This window comes from Chiloscyllium plagiosum, unplaced genomic scaffold, assembly GCF_037043375.1.
Source record: "Chiloscyllium plagiosum isolate Xiang-an unplaced genomic scaffold, Cpla_swu_hap1 HiC_scaffold_24, whole genome shotgun sequence".
Classification (NCBI taxonomy): domain Eukaryota; kingdom Metazoa; phylum Chordata; class Chondrichthyes; order Orectolobiformes; family Hemiscylliidae; genus Chiloscyllium; species Chiloscyllium plagiosum.
Window position 1 is genome coordinate 31,772,928 of NW_028270162.1, and position 17,343 is coordinate 31,790,270.

General features: G+C 38.9%; 1 protein-coding gene across 2 annotated transcripts in view; it reads left to right on the forward strand.

Annotated features, from left to right (window-relative positions):
* The window catches only part of mlxip (MLX interacting protein), a 118,831-nt gene that overhangs the window by 89,696 nt on the left and 11,792 nt on the right, over positions 1–17,343 (forward strand). For both annotated transcript variants that reach the window (XM_088000054.1, XM_043715758.2), the window contains exons 12-16: positions 2,066–2,178; positions 5,035–5,151; positions 6,683–6,810; positions 9,265–9,388; positions 10,505–10,634. In XM_088000054.1, coding sequence (XP_087856180.1) covers positions 2,066–2,178; positions 5,035–5,151; positions 6,683–6,810; positions 9,265–9,388; positions 10,505–10,634 — 612 coding nt within the window. The remainder of the gene's footprint in view (positions 1–2,065; positions 2,179–5,034; positions 5,152–6,682; positions 6,811–9,264; positions 9,389–10,504; positions 10,635–17,343) is intronic.

The window sequence follows — 17,343 nt, forward strand, 5'->3', positions numbered from 1 at the left end:
GTAAGCCATCCAGACCCATTCCCCCACTACACTACATTTCCCCCTGAGTAATGCATCTAACCTACACATCCCTGACACTGGGCAATTTAGCATGTCCAGTTCACCTAACATGCACACCTTTGGATTGTGGGAGGAATCCAGAGCACCTGGAGAAAATCCACACAGACGCTGGGAGAACGTTCAAACGTGAGGCTGGAATCGAATTCCGGTCCCTTGCGCTGTGAGGTAGCAGTGCTAAACATCGCGTTTGTGTACTTTACCCTCCTCAATTTTCAGGATTAGAGACCAGTTTTTGGTACCTTTCTACAAGTGGCAAATGGACCATAGTGCTTTCTTGTATTTTGTTTCCTTCTGGATGTGTCTTAGTACATTCTTTTATGATCTGTGTGAAACCAAGCTGATTGTGATAATACACGGACTACATCAGTTGCCTATGTAATAAAAAACAATGTAGACCGAGAAGTTCTGTATCTTGGGCAAGTTGAATTTGCAGATCTCAGTGTGGGCGTGCTCCAGTTAGTCTCAATGTTTTGTTAGGGTTGGAGAGATGGATGGGAGGACAAAGTTACTCACTTGGTATATTGCCAGGGTTCCTCTTCCAAATTATCTGGTGTAATGTGAATTTGGAAAGAGTACAAATTCAGCCACGGCTGAAATCCATTTTTGTTTTGCCATCTCTACATTGAGGCATCTTTAGATTTGTACACGTTGTACCTTGCACAAGAGAGGCCATTATACAATGTAAGTGGCACCAGCCTAAATTGCCATATGGGTTTGATGGTTCTGGGTTTGTTGGGAAAGATGACTTTATAGCAAATCTTTAATGTGGCTGCTGAAACTAAAAGCTTATTATCCCCAAATTGGAACTGTTGTTGATGTTCATATGAAATGTTGCCATCCAAGTTGATAGAGTTGTCAAGAAGGCACATGGCGTGTTGGCTTTCATTATCAGGGGATTGAGTTTAAAAGCTGTGAAGTTATGCTTAGCTTTATAGAGCCCTGGTTAGACCACACTTGGAATATTGTGTTCAGTTCTGGTCACCTCATTATAGGAAAGATGTGGAAGCTTTAGAGAGAATGCAGAGGAGATATAACAGGATACTGCCTGGTCTGGAAGGCTTGTCTAATGAAGGAAGGTTGAGGAAGCTGTGGTTTTTCTCACTTGAGCGAAGAAGGATGAGCGGTGACATGATAGAGGTGTACAAGATGATGAGGCATAGAGTGGATAGTCAGAGACTTTTCCCAGGGTGGAAATGGCTATCACGAGGAGACATAATTTTAAGGTGATTGATGGAAAGTGTAGGGGAGATGTCAGAGATAGGTTCTTTACACAGAGAGTGGTGGGCGTGTAAAATGCATTGCCAGCAGTGGTAGTAGCGTCAGGTACATTTGGGACATTTAAATGACTCTTGGATAGGCACATGGATGTTAGCTTAGTCTGATCTTATGTAGGATAAAAGGTCAGCACAACATTGAGGGCCAAAAGGTCTGTACAGTGCAGTACTGTTCTATGTTTTCCTTACTGTTTACTTCAACTCAGTGGTGGCACATTGTTACGTGAATTGGTTAATTATTGATGCAATTCTCATCGTGGTTCAAGAATTAATCTAAGGAGGCACTTGTGCCTAGTTTTGAGGGAGAACTGTAGTGAGGGAATGTCATTATCAAGAAAATGAGTTCATTTCATCTCTTGTTTGATATTTATCCCTCAACAAGCATCAGTAAAGGAGATTATTAAATTATTTAACATGTTTCTGGGAACTTGCTGTGTGTGGAAAGGCTGCTGAATTTCTCTACTATAGTGATGGAATTGCATTAGATATTTTGACTGATAGTGGTTTTAAAATGTCCTATGGTCACCAAGTGTATATAAATGCAAGTTCTTTTACTTCCTTCCTTTCCAGGAGTTTGCAAAAGGTTACCACAAATAAAACTAGCACACTCTTCCAATAGGCCTGAGTATCTTATATTTAAATGGCATAGTGCTGAATATATTAAAATGCATAATTTGTCAAAAGAATTTTGAAGAACATACGTGCAATTAGTTTAATTTATTGTTCTTCAGGCCGGGACCGACAGAATTCAGGCCAAGGATCTCCAGCGACTTCTGAGAGAATCCCAAGCCCACAGTCCCCCATAAACAATTCCACAAAAGCTAAACAAGACCAACCATTTAAGGTAACAGGTTTATGAAGTAATTTTTTTTGTTTTATTTTATCTCTTAGCAAAAAGTATCTTTCCTTTAAATGTATGTTGATCTCAATTTGGGGATGGTTACAGAACTAGCTCTAACCCTTGATGAAGCTGCTCCACAGTTAGGTTTGCAGTTTTGTTTTGGAAATCACACATTCAGGAAATCACCTGCAGACTTGTACTGGAATGTAGTTGTTACTTCAATCAAATAGAGTTGTTTGTACTAATGGAAGGCTTTATATAAACTACTTTCTGTCAAATTGGTACATTATTAGAAGTAAAAATGCAGTACATTTCTGATCTTCACTGATTTTTTTTAACCCTCTCCCACTCCTTTCCTGTCTCCCTCAATGATCTGTGCTGCTTATTGTTAATTTTCTTAGCTTAGCTCAATAGCATAGTTTGATCTTGATTTGATAGGCGACGTTGGAAGAAAGTTGTGCACAACTGAAATTTAAATAGTGGAACTATGAAGCTTTAAAGGATATTTTAACACATTGTCAGTCTTTGCTAACATAAAGGGACAAGAAATTTTTTAAAATAGGCAAACATGAAGGGTAAGGAAACCCAAGATAAAGCTGTGCATTTTCAGGCACCTGGCATCCTGTTTGGCTTTTAAAACTGAAGTAAGGCTTCCTGAGATTACTGATTAGATCTCTCTGTTACTCCATGCCACTAACAGTATAGACTATTATCCCTCCTAGAGAGAGATGAAAAGATGTTTTAGCCACAATGAGCCATTATTATCACTGGACATGTTTAACCATGCTGCATAATGGTTTCAAATGCCCTTGTATAAAAGAGTCAGATCAATATAAACTACTCTACTAATCGATGCTGTGGAGACTTTTCTCCTTTGTCATTAGAATCATAGAGCTGTACAGCATAGAAACAGACCCATCAGTCCAACTTGTCCATGCCAACCAGTTATCCTAAATTATCTACTCCCGTTTGCCAGCTTTTGGCATATATCCCTCTAAACTCTTCCTATTCATATACCCATCCAGATGGCTTTTCAATGTTGTATTTGTACCAACCTCCTCCACTTCCTCTGGCACTTCCTCTGCATGCACATATCACCATCTGCCTGAAGAAGTTGCCCCTTAGGTCCTTTTAAATCTTTCCCCTACCATGATAAACCTATGCCCTCTAGTTTTAGACTTCACTCTGTTGGGGAAAAGACCTTGTCTATTCACTTTTTCCATGCACCTCATGATTTTATGATCTTCTATAAGGTCACCCCTCAGCCTCTGATGCTCAAGGGAAAATAACCCCAGCCTATTCAGTTCCTCCCTATAGCTCAAACCCTCTGACCCTGGCAATATCCTTGTAAATATTTCTGAACCCTTTCAAGTTTTACAACATCCTTCCTATAGCAGGGAGACAAGAATTGAATACAGTACTCAAAAAGTGGACTAACCAATATCCCGTAGAGCTGTAACATGACCCCCTCCCCCCCCCCCCCCCCCCCCCCCCAATTCCTCTACTCAATGCTCTGACCAGTAAAGACAAGTAACCCTTTTTCACTATCCTGTCTTTACTTCAAAGAATACTCCCCAGGTCCTTAGCATTAACTGTATAAGTCCTGCTAAGATTTGATTTCCCAAAATGCAGCACTTCACATTTATCTAAATTAAACTCCATCTGCCACTGTTCAGCCCACCGGACCATCTGATCACGATCCCATTGTACTCTGAGGTAACCTTCTTGGCTGTCCACTGCCCCACCAATTTAGGTGTCATCTGCCAAATGACTGACTATACCTCCTAAGTTCACATCCACATCATTTATACAAATGGCTAAAAGGAGTGGACGCAGTGCTATTCCTTGTGGCACACCACTGGTCCCATACCTGTTACTTCTTTGGGAGAACTGACCCTTTTTAATGGATAAACTAACTACGATACACCAGCTTTTGGTTACCTGGTGATGCCTTATTATTGCAATATTATTGAAAGAATTCTGTTTTTTTTGGGATGCTTGTAAAGAAGCTAATAGGGCATTTATGTGCTCTATGGACAGTATTGGATATGTTGTCCCAGTATTTGTTTGCATGAGGGGTCTTTACTTTCAGCAGTTGCCTGCACATTACAGTTTGTTATCTGAGCCTCCACTAGTATGTGAGAACAGCACAATTGTTATAATTTTGGCCTATTTGTCATCCCACTGCAGGTTCTCTTCTGTTTGATTATTTGCATAAAGAAATCCATATATATTTAACCAGTATGTGCAAAAAAAACTATAGTTGTTGCTTTGACAAATGACAGGCTTGAGTAACAGCAAGACAAAGAGGAAGCAATGCAGAAATGGTTAAGAAAATGCAAAAATTTGCTTGCTTTAAATATTGCTCTATTCTTTCCATGAACTACCAAATACTTACGTTGCCTTAAAACCATGGACACCCATTTCAAAACGGTGTATGTTACATTCGGTGCTTCGTATGCCTAAACACTGAGAAATGATAGTCAAAACTAAGACTCCCATATAGAGAAAATAGAGTTTATCAATTTATATTATGATACTAATCAAGGAGCATACTTATGGTTAAGTTCAGAACATATTTCCCCAAATGGGTTTCTTTTGAAAGCAAAAGATTTGGAATGATTCACAAAAACTAAAATCTGAAAGAATAAAGACTCCATCTTATAATGCTCATAATACTGTTTTCTCAAGTTCATGATTATTTTGTTATGTTACTCTTCATATCGAATTAGGGTATTATAGGTGAGTCCAATCTTGTCCTACGTTTGAGTGCAGTATGTACTTTTGGTGATGTACAGTAGAAAGCCTTTTATTGTCTAAGGGCTATTAAGTTTAAAATATACTTTTCTTTGTTGACAGAGTCTGAGAATGAACCACATTTCAGCAGAACAGAAGAGGCGATTTAACATCAGAATGGGTTTTGACACTCTTCACAGTTTAGTGACTACTTTAAAATCCCAGTCTAATATAAAACCGGTAGGTTGGTTGATTAGATTCACAGCACTTTTTGCTTGATGTATTGTTTGTTGAAAAGGAGTGACTGTTTGAAACCCAATTATCATCTTATAAGTACATATTTCAGAAATTCCCTGTTGTTATGAAGTTGAAGGGATGTATTGTACCTTTAAGAGTGAGTGAATGCTGTTCTGAACTGAGAGCTTATAAGCACCTGTGTATATGACTAGATGGCAGTCCCAGAATGTACAGGAAAATTGAAAATATGTAACATTTGGCTGTGAAGTGGATACCTGAGTTTTGGTTGCTGTTTTGACAGCGATTCGAATTTAACCAATCAGTTAAATGATACTAAAACCCAATCAAGTTTGAATTTATTGTTTGCCAGCATCAAACCAATGAGACAATGTGAATTTGGGGATTTAAAAATGCAGACATTTTGAAAATGGGAGAGCGAGTAACTGCCTTCGAGAGAGATCCAAGAAATTAGGAAACCCCCTCTATCAAAAGTACCTTTTCATATGAAACCTACTCCCAGTAAAACAAAAGAAGACGACCCGGGGATTCAGCAGCTGGAGAGTGATGTCACAGAAGATGACTGCAGCCGTGTGGTTTTGAAATTAAGTTGATGTAATTTTAATAAGTGTCTTATTGGTACAGTGCATTGTTACAGAGTTGGAGACACAAAATAAGCAGTTAACAGAAAGAGGGGTTTAGAGTTGTGAATAGTTGTTTAATGTTCACTTTTAGAGTTTAAAAAAAGTTGATGTTATTTTCTTAAAATAGTGGAACTTGGGAGTTCTCTGTCACTCATGTTTTAACAGATTAAGAGGGGAGCTTTTCCTGGTGTTTGGGTTTAAGTAACAGAGGGGTTCACCTCTGTGTCGTAACAATTAATTTTGATTTTCCAGTACACTTGGGACTACCACCTAGTCATATATACAGGTGTTTCTAAGCTCTCAGTTCAGGACAGCTTCAATCTCTCTGAAAGGTACAGTACATGCCTTCAACTTCATAACACCTATGAATTGTACATGGAATGTAACTATTAGAATACAGAACATAGAAATTTTTTGCAAGTTTGAGTTTTGTGGATAAAGTGGAGAGGTTTACGAATTGTACACCTTTCTTTAGAGAAGGAGGTCAGATCCACATAGTGCAATCGTTGTGTTGCCAGATAGAATTTCCCAGGCAGTTTCCCTCCATCCCTTCCTTTCTCCTTCCCTCTCCCTCTCTCTCTCTTCTTCCCCACTATTGCTCGGGTTTAAAGTGGAAACGTGCTCACTTAACGCAATACTCTGTTCAGTTTTCCACCTTTTCTCTCCTGATCTAGTCAGCCAATAAGCATCAACTCATAAATAAAAATGGAAAATGGTGGGAATACTCAGCAGGTCTGGCAAGATTTGAATTGAGAGAAAGAAGGAATGGTGTAACTGAAACATCATAATCTGAAGCATTTACTCTTTCTTCGAAAAAAATATTCTCAGTTTTTAGCAGAAAGGTATTAACACTGCTTGTATTTTAACCAAACATTTTAATATGATTCCTGCAGATGAGCAATGCAGCAACACTACAGAAAACTGTGGAATACATAGCAAAACTACAACAGGAGAGGTCACAGATGCAGGATGAAGCAAAACGTCTCAGGGAAGAAATTGAGGAGCTTAATGCATCAATCAAGTGGGTATAAGTATAGTGCGTTTTTAAAATCCATTGTTGTTCTTATAGAGTTAGAGAGTTATACAGCACGGTAACAGACTCTTCAGTCCAACCAGTCCGTAATGCTGACCGTCATCCCAAACTAAACTAATCCCCCCTGCCTATGCTTGCCATATCCCTCCAAGCTTTTATTTTTCATGTACTTCTCTAAATGTCTTTTAAACATTGCAACTGTACTTGCATCACCACTTTCTCTGGAAGTTCATTCTACATTCAAACCACTTTGAATTAAAAATAAATGCCCCTCAAGTCTTTTTTAACTCTTTTCCCCTCTCACCTTAAAAATATATCCCCTAGTCTTGAAATCCCCCACCCTAAGGAAAAGACATCTGCCCTTGTCCTCGTTTATGCCCCTCATTATTTTATAAAACTCATTAAGGTCACCTCCCAATCTCCTGTGCTCCAGTGAAAAGAATCCCAACGTGTCCAGCCCCTCCTTATAACTCAAACCCTCCATTCCCAGCAACATCCTGGTAAATCTCTTCTGAACCATCCAAAGATTTACCTAGCCTGACTGATGAAGGGCTTTTGCCCGAAATGTCGATTTTGCTGCTCCTCGGATGTTGCCTGACCTGCTGAGCTTTTCCAACACCACTCTAATCTAAACTCTGGTTTCCAGCATCTGCAGTCTGGCCTGACAGATGTCATCCTCAATTCAAATGAACCGCTGCTGAACATCATCTACCTCAATGTCATTTCCCTGCACTATCCCTATCCTTTGATGTTATTGGTATGTAGAAATGGATTGATCTCTGGTCTTGAACCAGCTCAAAGATTGAACTTCCTCAGCCCTGTTGGGGTAGAGAATTCCAAAGATTCGCCACCTCTGGTTGAAGACTTTCCTCCTCATCAGTCCCAAATGGCCTACCTCCAATGCTGAAGCTGTGTCCCCTGGGTCTAGACTCCGTCCTTCTCCTGCATCTACCCTGTCACAACCTGTAAGACAGTTTTTCCTGAGTTTTAATGAGATCATCTCTCATCCTTCCAAATTCCAAATAATAGAGATCCAGTCTCATCGACCTCCACATGGAGGACAGATCTGATATCTCAGGAATCCACTCTATGTCCTCCCTTAGGTAAGGGGTCCAATGGTGCCCACAAGCCTCCAGGTATGACATCAGCAACATTTCAAATTTTCGGAAGGGAACCAGGTGAACCCTTACAAAAAGAAATTTGCAGGAATGGCAGGGGAAAGAATGGAGTGAACTCCGACTTAGTGATTACTGTTTCAAAGTCAGTACATGCTTGATGGGCCAAATGGCCGCCTTTCTCTGAGCCATGATTCTCTGAGTTAACAATAAAATAATTGAGCAAGCTCAGGACCTTCTGGCCTGCATGGCTCTCCTGTTTCTTTTGAGCCTTTGGCAGTAGAAACCTTTGACTTGGAGGTGGTGAGTTTGCAATCTGCACACTGGAGCAAGCAAACTGTTGTCAGTGCCTCCTCTCCAAAGAGATTGCATCGCTGATCTGACTTCCATCTTTGACTGGCCAAGAGACACAAGGTTTTGTTATCTAGACTAGGATCTTTGTCAACCTTCTCCAAAGAATTCTAAATCGTAGCTTCAAACACAGTTTTTTTTTCAATTATAAACTCCAAAAATTGTTGTTTATGCTATGTATCCTCCATATTCTATATTTGAAAAACTTTTTCCCATTTCAAACAGGGTAAAATGTAACAGAGATGATGGATTGCAAGATTCTTTAAATTGCAGTTGTTCCTCACATGTTTACATTACACAATTTAACACTTTATTGTGTGTGGTAACAGTTATAAATCTATAATTGTATTTATTCTGGTTAACTGTTGACATCACCAAAAAGTTTACATTGTCAAGTTTGTTTTTAATTTTGCTGTTGATTTTAAGATTTTTTTTGGCTAAACTCCTGAGATATATTTGACGTTATTGGCCAAATTATTCTGTCTCTATACATTAAAGGCTTCAGCTTTCTTTTATTCTACCATGGAGGATGCAGCAGCTTCAACTGTATACACTAGTGCACGTTCCATGAGTTAGTGGTTCTTAGTTTTTTGTCCTCTTTTTGAATTTGCCGACTCTTGGTGCAACACCAACAGGACTGTTGACAATGAAACCTGTGTACAGGTGCACTTCTGAACGGAGGTGCTGGTAACAATTAGGAAGCACGATTCGGGTTAATTTTTCTTCTTAATTTGGAGATAAATACCAATTTTTCATTCTCGTACCCTTTCCCATAATACTGCATCGAGTGGAGATCGTGCATAGGACTTTTCCTGACTTTGTAAGTTCACCTACTCAATGGAAAACTTAGGAAATCATTACCATTGAGTGGTTAAATCGCATTGTACTTTGTGTTATGCTAGAGGTTGATTTGGGTCTTTGAATTACTTGATCTAACAATTGGTAGTAACTTGGAACTACGCATTCCTAATTTCAGTACCTGCCATAAGCAGCTTCCCGCAACTGGTGTCCCAATGACACAGCAACGATTTGATCATATGCAGGAATTATTTGATGAGTACGTCAAATCAAGAACACTTCAGAACTGGAAGTTCTGGATTGTATCCTTTTAATGTTGAAATGTGGTAAACTGTGTGGTGGTGCATTTTGTCTAAAAACACGCAAACAGCATAAAGGAATTTGTAATACAAGCTATATCCAGAACAAAGAGAATTTCCACAAGCTGTTTGAGCACGTACACAAATCCGTATATCTACTCTCTCCATTTAAGATGCAGATGAAGAGGAATGTCTTCTGTCAGAAGGTTGTTAAGCTTCGGAATTCTATTCCACAGGTAGCAGTGGAAGCTGGGCCATTGAATGTATTCAAGGTTGAGTTAGACAGAATTTTGATTAACATAGAATCATAGAAGACAAGCAGGGAATTGTAGTTGAAGACACAATCAAATCAATAATGACCTAGTTGAATGAAATTGGCTCAATGGGCCAAATGTCTTACCTTTCCTTCTATATCTTATCATCTTATTATGATCCTAATATTTTCAGCATTCAGTGTTTGAACAAAGATTAAACAACATTTTTAAAGCTGTTGATCACGTGACTCTTTTTAAAAAGAAAAGTTATTTCTTGTTAGTTTTAATTGTGACACATTTGGCGGTCAATTAGTTCAGATGGCTGGTTTATTATGCAGAGTGATGCTAGCGGCATAAGTTTGATTCCTGCACCAGTTGAGGTTACCATGAAGGACTCTTGTTCTCAACCTCTATCCTCTCCTGAGGCATGCTGACCCTCCGGTTAAAGCACCACCAGTTGGTTCTTTTTTTTTTCTCTCTCTCTCTCTGTCTTTGTCTCCTCTGCCCCCCCTCTCTCTATCTCTCTTTCTCTCTGTGTCTCCTGTCTATCTCCCCTCTGTGTGTGTGTGTGTGTGTGTGTGTGTGTGTGTGTGTGTCTCTCTCTCTCCTCCCTCCCCCCCCCACCCCTCTCCCCTCTCTCTCTCGCTCTCTGTAATGAGAGAGCGGCGCTATGGTCCACGAGGACTATGATGACCTTCATATATTACTAATTTGCTATCAAGTACGATCAAATACAAATATCTTCAGAATACTACCTAAATAATATTGAATTTGTTGAGCCTAGCAACGATGTTTGCTGTTTAATAATGAAATATTATAACATGGTTAATGACAAAAAGTTTGTGATCCTTGACACTCTACTCAGTTCAGCATAATTATAAAGCCTTTATTTGATTCCTTCAATGATACAGTTGTGACTACAAGTTTAGATGATTTATGCAAGACAACACTTTCATGGTTGGATCAGTACTGTTCCCTACCAGTTCTTCGACCAAGTAAGTCAATTATAATAAGGTTGAAGTAAATCATCTCTTAATTTCAGGGTTTCAAATTTTCCTTCTTTAAATACAAAAGCAGACAAAAGTCATATAAATATTTTATTCATGGAAGCACAAGTTGTATAAAGTAGCGCTAAATTGTGTGTTAAAAATTTAATCTGGAATGTTAAAAAATAAAATAATTAAATTGATTGGACATAATTTACAGAGCATTAACAAGTAGAAGTTCTTTAAGTCCAAAAATACATGTAGTCAAGATGGGGTTGACTATTCAAATAAGACTTACGGACATGAAAGCTGGTAATACAGATCTTTGGAAAGAATAGGGCGGTAATGTAAGGATGAATTGTAGGAATATTTGTAGGCAGACTTCCCACGACATTAATAGAACAGAATATCAGTCAGTGAAAAGAGCAAGGGTAAAACTGAGGGACCACAAAGGAATATGTCATCAGCCACAGAGCAAATGAGCTGTTCAATGAGTATAAAAATTTTCCTGAGGCTCAAAGCATGACTTTGTGACTCATCAGTCATGTCTAGTAATCTTGTTGAATTGTTTTGAGGAGATGATGGCTTTGAATTTCTGTCATAGTTACTCCTAGGTTTACTCCTGCTGCAGCCAAAATTAATTATGGTGCAAGAATTTTGTGTGAGCTCTCTACTGATCGCCTGACAGGTGTAATGTGCTTATATTAATATGAAAATCAGCAAAGCAAGTTGCTGAAACAGCATGGTGATACAGTGATGGGAGACATTATCTTATTTCCATATAAACTGAAAGAGTAGCTCAAAAAGAAGAGGTTTAGAATTTCTGAAATGTATTCAGGAGTTTCCTGCAGCAATCGGTTTTAGAATTGTCAAGGGGATAAGGCTGTATTAAATTTAGTAATCAGTAGCAAACCGGGCTATTTAATAATCTAACAGTGATGTAAATTTTGTGTCGGTCACATAATTTGAATTTGATGTTTTGTTTACTGCATTCTTTGATGTCTTATGACAATAGCACACCCTTGCAAAAGCCACAATCTCCACCTTGTGTGTTTGAATATTGTTGATCAACGGACAGGTAAAATATTGTATTAAATTGAAAGAGACACTTTCTCAAATGCATGAAAGGTAAAAATCCACCAGATGAGAAAACTTTTTAAAAAAAAACAAAATAAAGGAATATGTTATGCTAAAAGGGAACAAGCATCAATGTTTGCAAAAGATATAAAAACTAACTGTTGAGGATTTTAGAAGTATGTTGAGAAAAAAAGAGGGGTGAAGGGCAATATGGGCTTAATAAGGATATAATGTTGGGTATAACCCGCATGCTGTAATGGATAATAAATGTTGTTTTTCACAGTAGTAACATTGAGAAAATGAATAAAATATATACCCAGATCACATGGTTTATACCCTAGGATAATAATAAAATGTGGAAATTTGCAGATGTTTTCTTAAACTTCTTAGATTTGAGATTTTTGAATTACAGAATTGGAAGTACGACACAGGTACAAGAGAGAAACAAGGTAACTTTAGATAGTTTAACATCCAGCTTGGGGAAATCACTGGAATATATCATCAGCCACAGAGCAAATGAGCTGTTCAATGAGTATAAAAATTTTCCTGAGGCTCAAAGCATGACTTTGTGACTCATCAGTCATGTCTAGTAATCTTGTTGAATTGTTTTGAGGAGATGATGGCTTTGAATTTCTGTCATAGTTACTCCTAGGTTTACTCCTGCTGCAGCCAAAATTAATTATGTTGCCTCAAACTTCATGGAATTTTCAGCATATGTTATGAGCTACAGTACAGTATTTCCAGGTTTCTTTTGGTCATCAATTGCTCCTTCTGTCTGAATGCATCTCCAGTCGTATAACATGCATTTTACACTGAGTCATCTGCTTCAATACAATTTCATAGACAAATATACTTTTTCTGGTGGTTTATTGCAATAGAGGCATAGAGATCCTACAGTGTGGAAGTTGGTTATTCGGCCTTTCAAGTCCACACCAAGCCTGTGAGGATAATCCCATCCAGACTCACCACCTTACCCTACCCCTGTAACCTGCCATTCCCATGGCTACTCCACCTAGCCTGCACATTCCTGGACACTATGGGGCAATTTAGCATGGCCAATCCACCTAACTTACACATCTTTGGACTGTGGAAGGAAACCAGAGCACGCAGACGAAGCCCACACAGACATGGGGAGAACAAGCAAACTCCACACAGATAGTCGTCTGAGGCTGGTGTCAAACCTGGGTCCCTGGTGCTGTGAGACAGCAGTGCTATTCACTGAGCCACTGTGCTGGCCCAATAACTTAAGTGATTTTTACTGTGTTCACAAGTGAAGATGCAATTTGAAATACAGGGATGAATAAATTCTGGAGGAAGATTAACAGCAGTGCTTAACTTATTTACAACTTCCATGGAATGAGGGGACATGTCCATATTCACAAGTACAGAAAAATATTCTGTAATCTAGCCTGACTGCATTAGTAATATCATTATGGCAACAAAATAATTGTTTTCTCCCAGATCAGGCAGCTTGACAGACGTCAGACAAATGTCGTAAACTAGCTTTGGATCTTTTTCTAATTCACCAAGGAGCTGTGTTTGCGGCTGTGCAGATCAGAAACTCTTGAAAACCTTTTCCATGATGTATTTGATTCCACCCCAGTGCTATTTTTAACACACATGGTTTTTATCCCAATGGATTGTCTGGTCAGGTTCTGTTGGTTCAGCCAAGCCGGTTCACCCTCAAACTGAGCAAGCCGAATGCACTTTCACCGAAAATGACTTTCCATTTGTGGTCTTGATCCACTCATTAAAGCCCCTATAATCTGAGTAGCAACAGAACTGTCAAATCTGGAGTTGGAAGAGTCAGGATCAAAACACTTGTTGGTGAATTGAACTATATTTTCTATATTTTTGAATGCAAAGTAGGCTCTATAATTGAAAAACTCCATCAGTTGCAGGATCTTAGAGTTGATGTGCCCAGTATACTGCCTAATGGTTGAATGAGTTGAAGTTTAAATTTTCAGACTTGAAGGAGATAAATATTTGGTGTCGGGTTTTGAACTTCTGTTGTAACCTCAGTTGTATTTTGTGATTTAGACTAATTTAACATTTGGACATCTTTCCTAAAGATCTCATTAAAAGTTCAGCTTATTTTGAGTCAGCAGAATAGATATTAGAGAGGACATATGTTTGAGTTTAACTTCTAGGTTGCATCCATAGCGAAATGAATGAAATTTTTGTGACTTTGTGACATGATCAATTGTTTGGTAAGTAAGAGAAAGAATATCAAGATAAGTGAATGTTGTCTGATAGGTAACATAGGATGCATGCTGAGCTTTAGCTTTTCACTATATATCAATGACTTTGATGGAAGTAACCAAGTTAGAAAATGCATAAATCATGGACTTGGGAGTAAAAGGTTACAAAGGGACATGAGTTAAGTGATTCTATGAAGCTGGTAGATGGAGATTAGTATGGAGTCTATTAGTATGGAGTCATCTGCTTCAAATCCAAGAAAGAAAAAATGAAATACAGAACTTAAAACATTGGTTAAATAGGGACGCTAAGTCAAAGCTTTTTGTTTTGCACTCATCAGGACTAGAACACAAAATTTTAAAAGGGAGCCTAATTTATTCAGCACAAGAACAGAGTTCCGCTTAGTTGGATCTTGGTTGACATGAAGATGCAGTGGGAATTGATGATTGTCCGTCTTAGCTGATTAAACTCAGATCAGGCAAGTAGACCATAATAGTTTAGAATGTTGCCATGGAAATACAGCAGGATTGACAGTTTCCATAATCCTTTCCTCAAAGTAAATGGACAAATTAACTTTTGTCTCCAAAGAACAGTGTCCTGTGTGTGAATATATGTAACTTGTTGCACACCCTAATGAATCACACTGTGATCCTGACTGATGATCTTAAATTGATTTCCACTGTAATTCTTAGCATCAACTGGAGTATTTAGAATCTAATAGCAGAACAATATGTGATGGTAGACAGTATTCTGAAATCTGCTATCACAGGCTGATTGAGAATGATTGACATGCTGCTTGCAGCCAGTGATCTCACAAATGCGTAATATGCTTGTATGTTTCAGTGCTAGTGTAATGCCAATTACTGTTGGACCAAATCAAAAGGATCCTTTTGTCCGCAGGAAGTAGGAACAGGAGAGATTTCTGGTCAGGAATGTGACGGGAAAAATTGGAGCCTCTATCGTTACTCTCCATTAAGTCCAGGCTCCAATATTAATATAAAGGTGTATGTCACCACAGCAACTCAAACTCCTTGGGGCGGGTCAGTTGATTAAGGCCAGGCGTGAATCAGATTGTTTTGAACAGCATGGAGTTAAATATACTTTCCGGCTGATGTGTGTTCAGGATCTCTCTTTTTGTTCTGTTTGTGATGGAGATCATGTCACAGAGTTATAGAGTTTTGCAGCATGGAAACAGATCTTTCGGTCCAACTATTCCATGCAGACCATGTTCCCAAACTAAATTAGTCCCACCTATCTACATTTGTCCCATATCCTTCCAAACCATTCCTATTCATGTACTTCTCCAAATGGTTTTTAAACATTGTAACTATACCTGCATCCACAACTTCCTCTGTCAGTTCATTGCACACACGAACCACTCTGTGTAAAAAAGTTTTCCGTCTTGTCCTTTTTGAATCTTTCTCTACTCACCTTAAACATTTGCCCCCTGGTTTTGTACTCCTTCACCTTAGGGGAAAGATCTTTGCTATTCACCTGATCAATACCCCTCATGATCTTATAAGGTTTGTAAGGTCACTCATCAACCTCCTACACTCCAGTGAAAAAAGTTCCCAGAGTATCAGCTTTTTTTTAATAACTTAAACCCACCATCCCTGGTGAATCTTTTCTGAACCCTCTCAGATTTGATAATATCCTTCCTATAACAAATCGACCAGAACTGCACACAGTACTCCAGAAGACACATCAGCAATGTCCTGTATGACCTCAACATGATGTCCTAACCCCTATACTCAATGGTCTGAGCAATGAAGGCAAGCATGCTAAATGCCTTCTTAACTACCCTGTCTACCTATGTTGCAAATTTTAAATGTCGCTGTGGGTCAGACTTGCCTCAAGGCAGACAACTCCAGAAGAAAGGGGATTTTATGAAAAGGTTACAGAAAACCTATTGTATTGTAAGGCTTGTATACGTGGGGACACAGACTTCACATTTGAGCAATGCTCTTCAGAAATGAAATCAAGGAATACATTTTTAATATAAAGGATAGAGAAAATTGAAATTCATTTTGCACATCAGCTAAAGTTGATGGATCATGTAGAATTTTCAAGACTTTGAGATTAGCAGATCTTTATTAGGTAAGGATATTCAGGATGTGGAACAAAAGAAAACAAACAGAGTTGTCTCACAAATAAACTATGATGTATTTGAATGTTCAAACAGCCTTTAAGGCCTGGTGGCCTACTTCTGTTTTGATGCAGGGAGTGCTCCTTAGTCATGCACATGAGAGTTGAAAAATTATTTCATGCTGAACCAGTGCAGGTAGTGGAGAGAGATTATTTCAGTAGCCAGGAGGCCTTCCAGGCAAATTTTGAAAAGGCATAGATAGCTGTGGCAAACAATGCCAGCAGGCTAACCCTCAGCATAAGAAATTTTAAGACAATAGTGGTCAAAGTTAGTGAACATACCTTAATGCAAAATCCCATCAACTAATCTATTAATCTTAAACTCTGTTCCGTGTGCAACATACTCAGATATCAACAATGTCCGTCAGTCATGATTTGTAGCTTCGCCGCATCCTCAACATTTGACACTGCTGCACAGGCCCATAGCTTCACTTCACTCTAAATTGGTATTTTCTTCAAACTTGGTATTTTCTTCAAACTTGGTAACCACATCATTCTTATATATTGCACAGCCTTCACAGCTAGATCTCCTTTCCTCTTTCAGGACAATGTGGTGCATAACTGGTGCCAAGCTGCATATTCTTATCTTGTGAAAGACATCTTGGGGGCCATGATTGGAATATTGATGACCGAGCCTTTGGCCACTAGCACTGTTGAAATAGTTGAAAATGATGGTAATAGTAACTTCCACCTAATATTTCTCATAACTTGCTTTCCTGTTATCCCGCTATCTCTTCTTATTGAAACACCCCAGTTGATATAAGCATACACACTTCTTCCCATACCTCCACCCTCATGGCAATGCTACCCTCGTGCCTTTCCCCTTTCAGATTCCCATGAAGTATTACTTGGCCACACAGTGATAGCAAGAAATGGAAGAGCAGGAAGATAATGAGGAAGCAGAAACACCATTGCTCACTTTTCTCATTCATAGCCACCAGCTCAGATACTGACAGGATCTGCATATGAAGGGACACCAGGCTTCAGAGGCCTGCAACCAGGCAGCGAACAAGGATAATACAGGTGCTAGTTTGCCGGAGAGACACATTACACTGAAGCATAATCAGATGAGGCTATAAGTGGAGTTCCTACAAATGAAAACCTGATAAGTATGCATAACGACATGCTTGTTAAATTGGTTTATCTCTGTCAGGTCTCTGTCAAGAGATGGTGACATAGTGCTAATATCACTAGGCTAGCAACCCAGTCATGGATCAGTGGTGCTGGAAGAGCACAGCAATTCAGGCAGCATCCGAGGACAGGCAAAATCGACGTTTCGGGCAAAAGCCCTTCATCA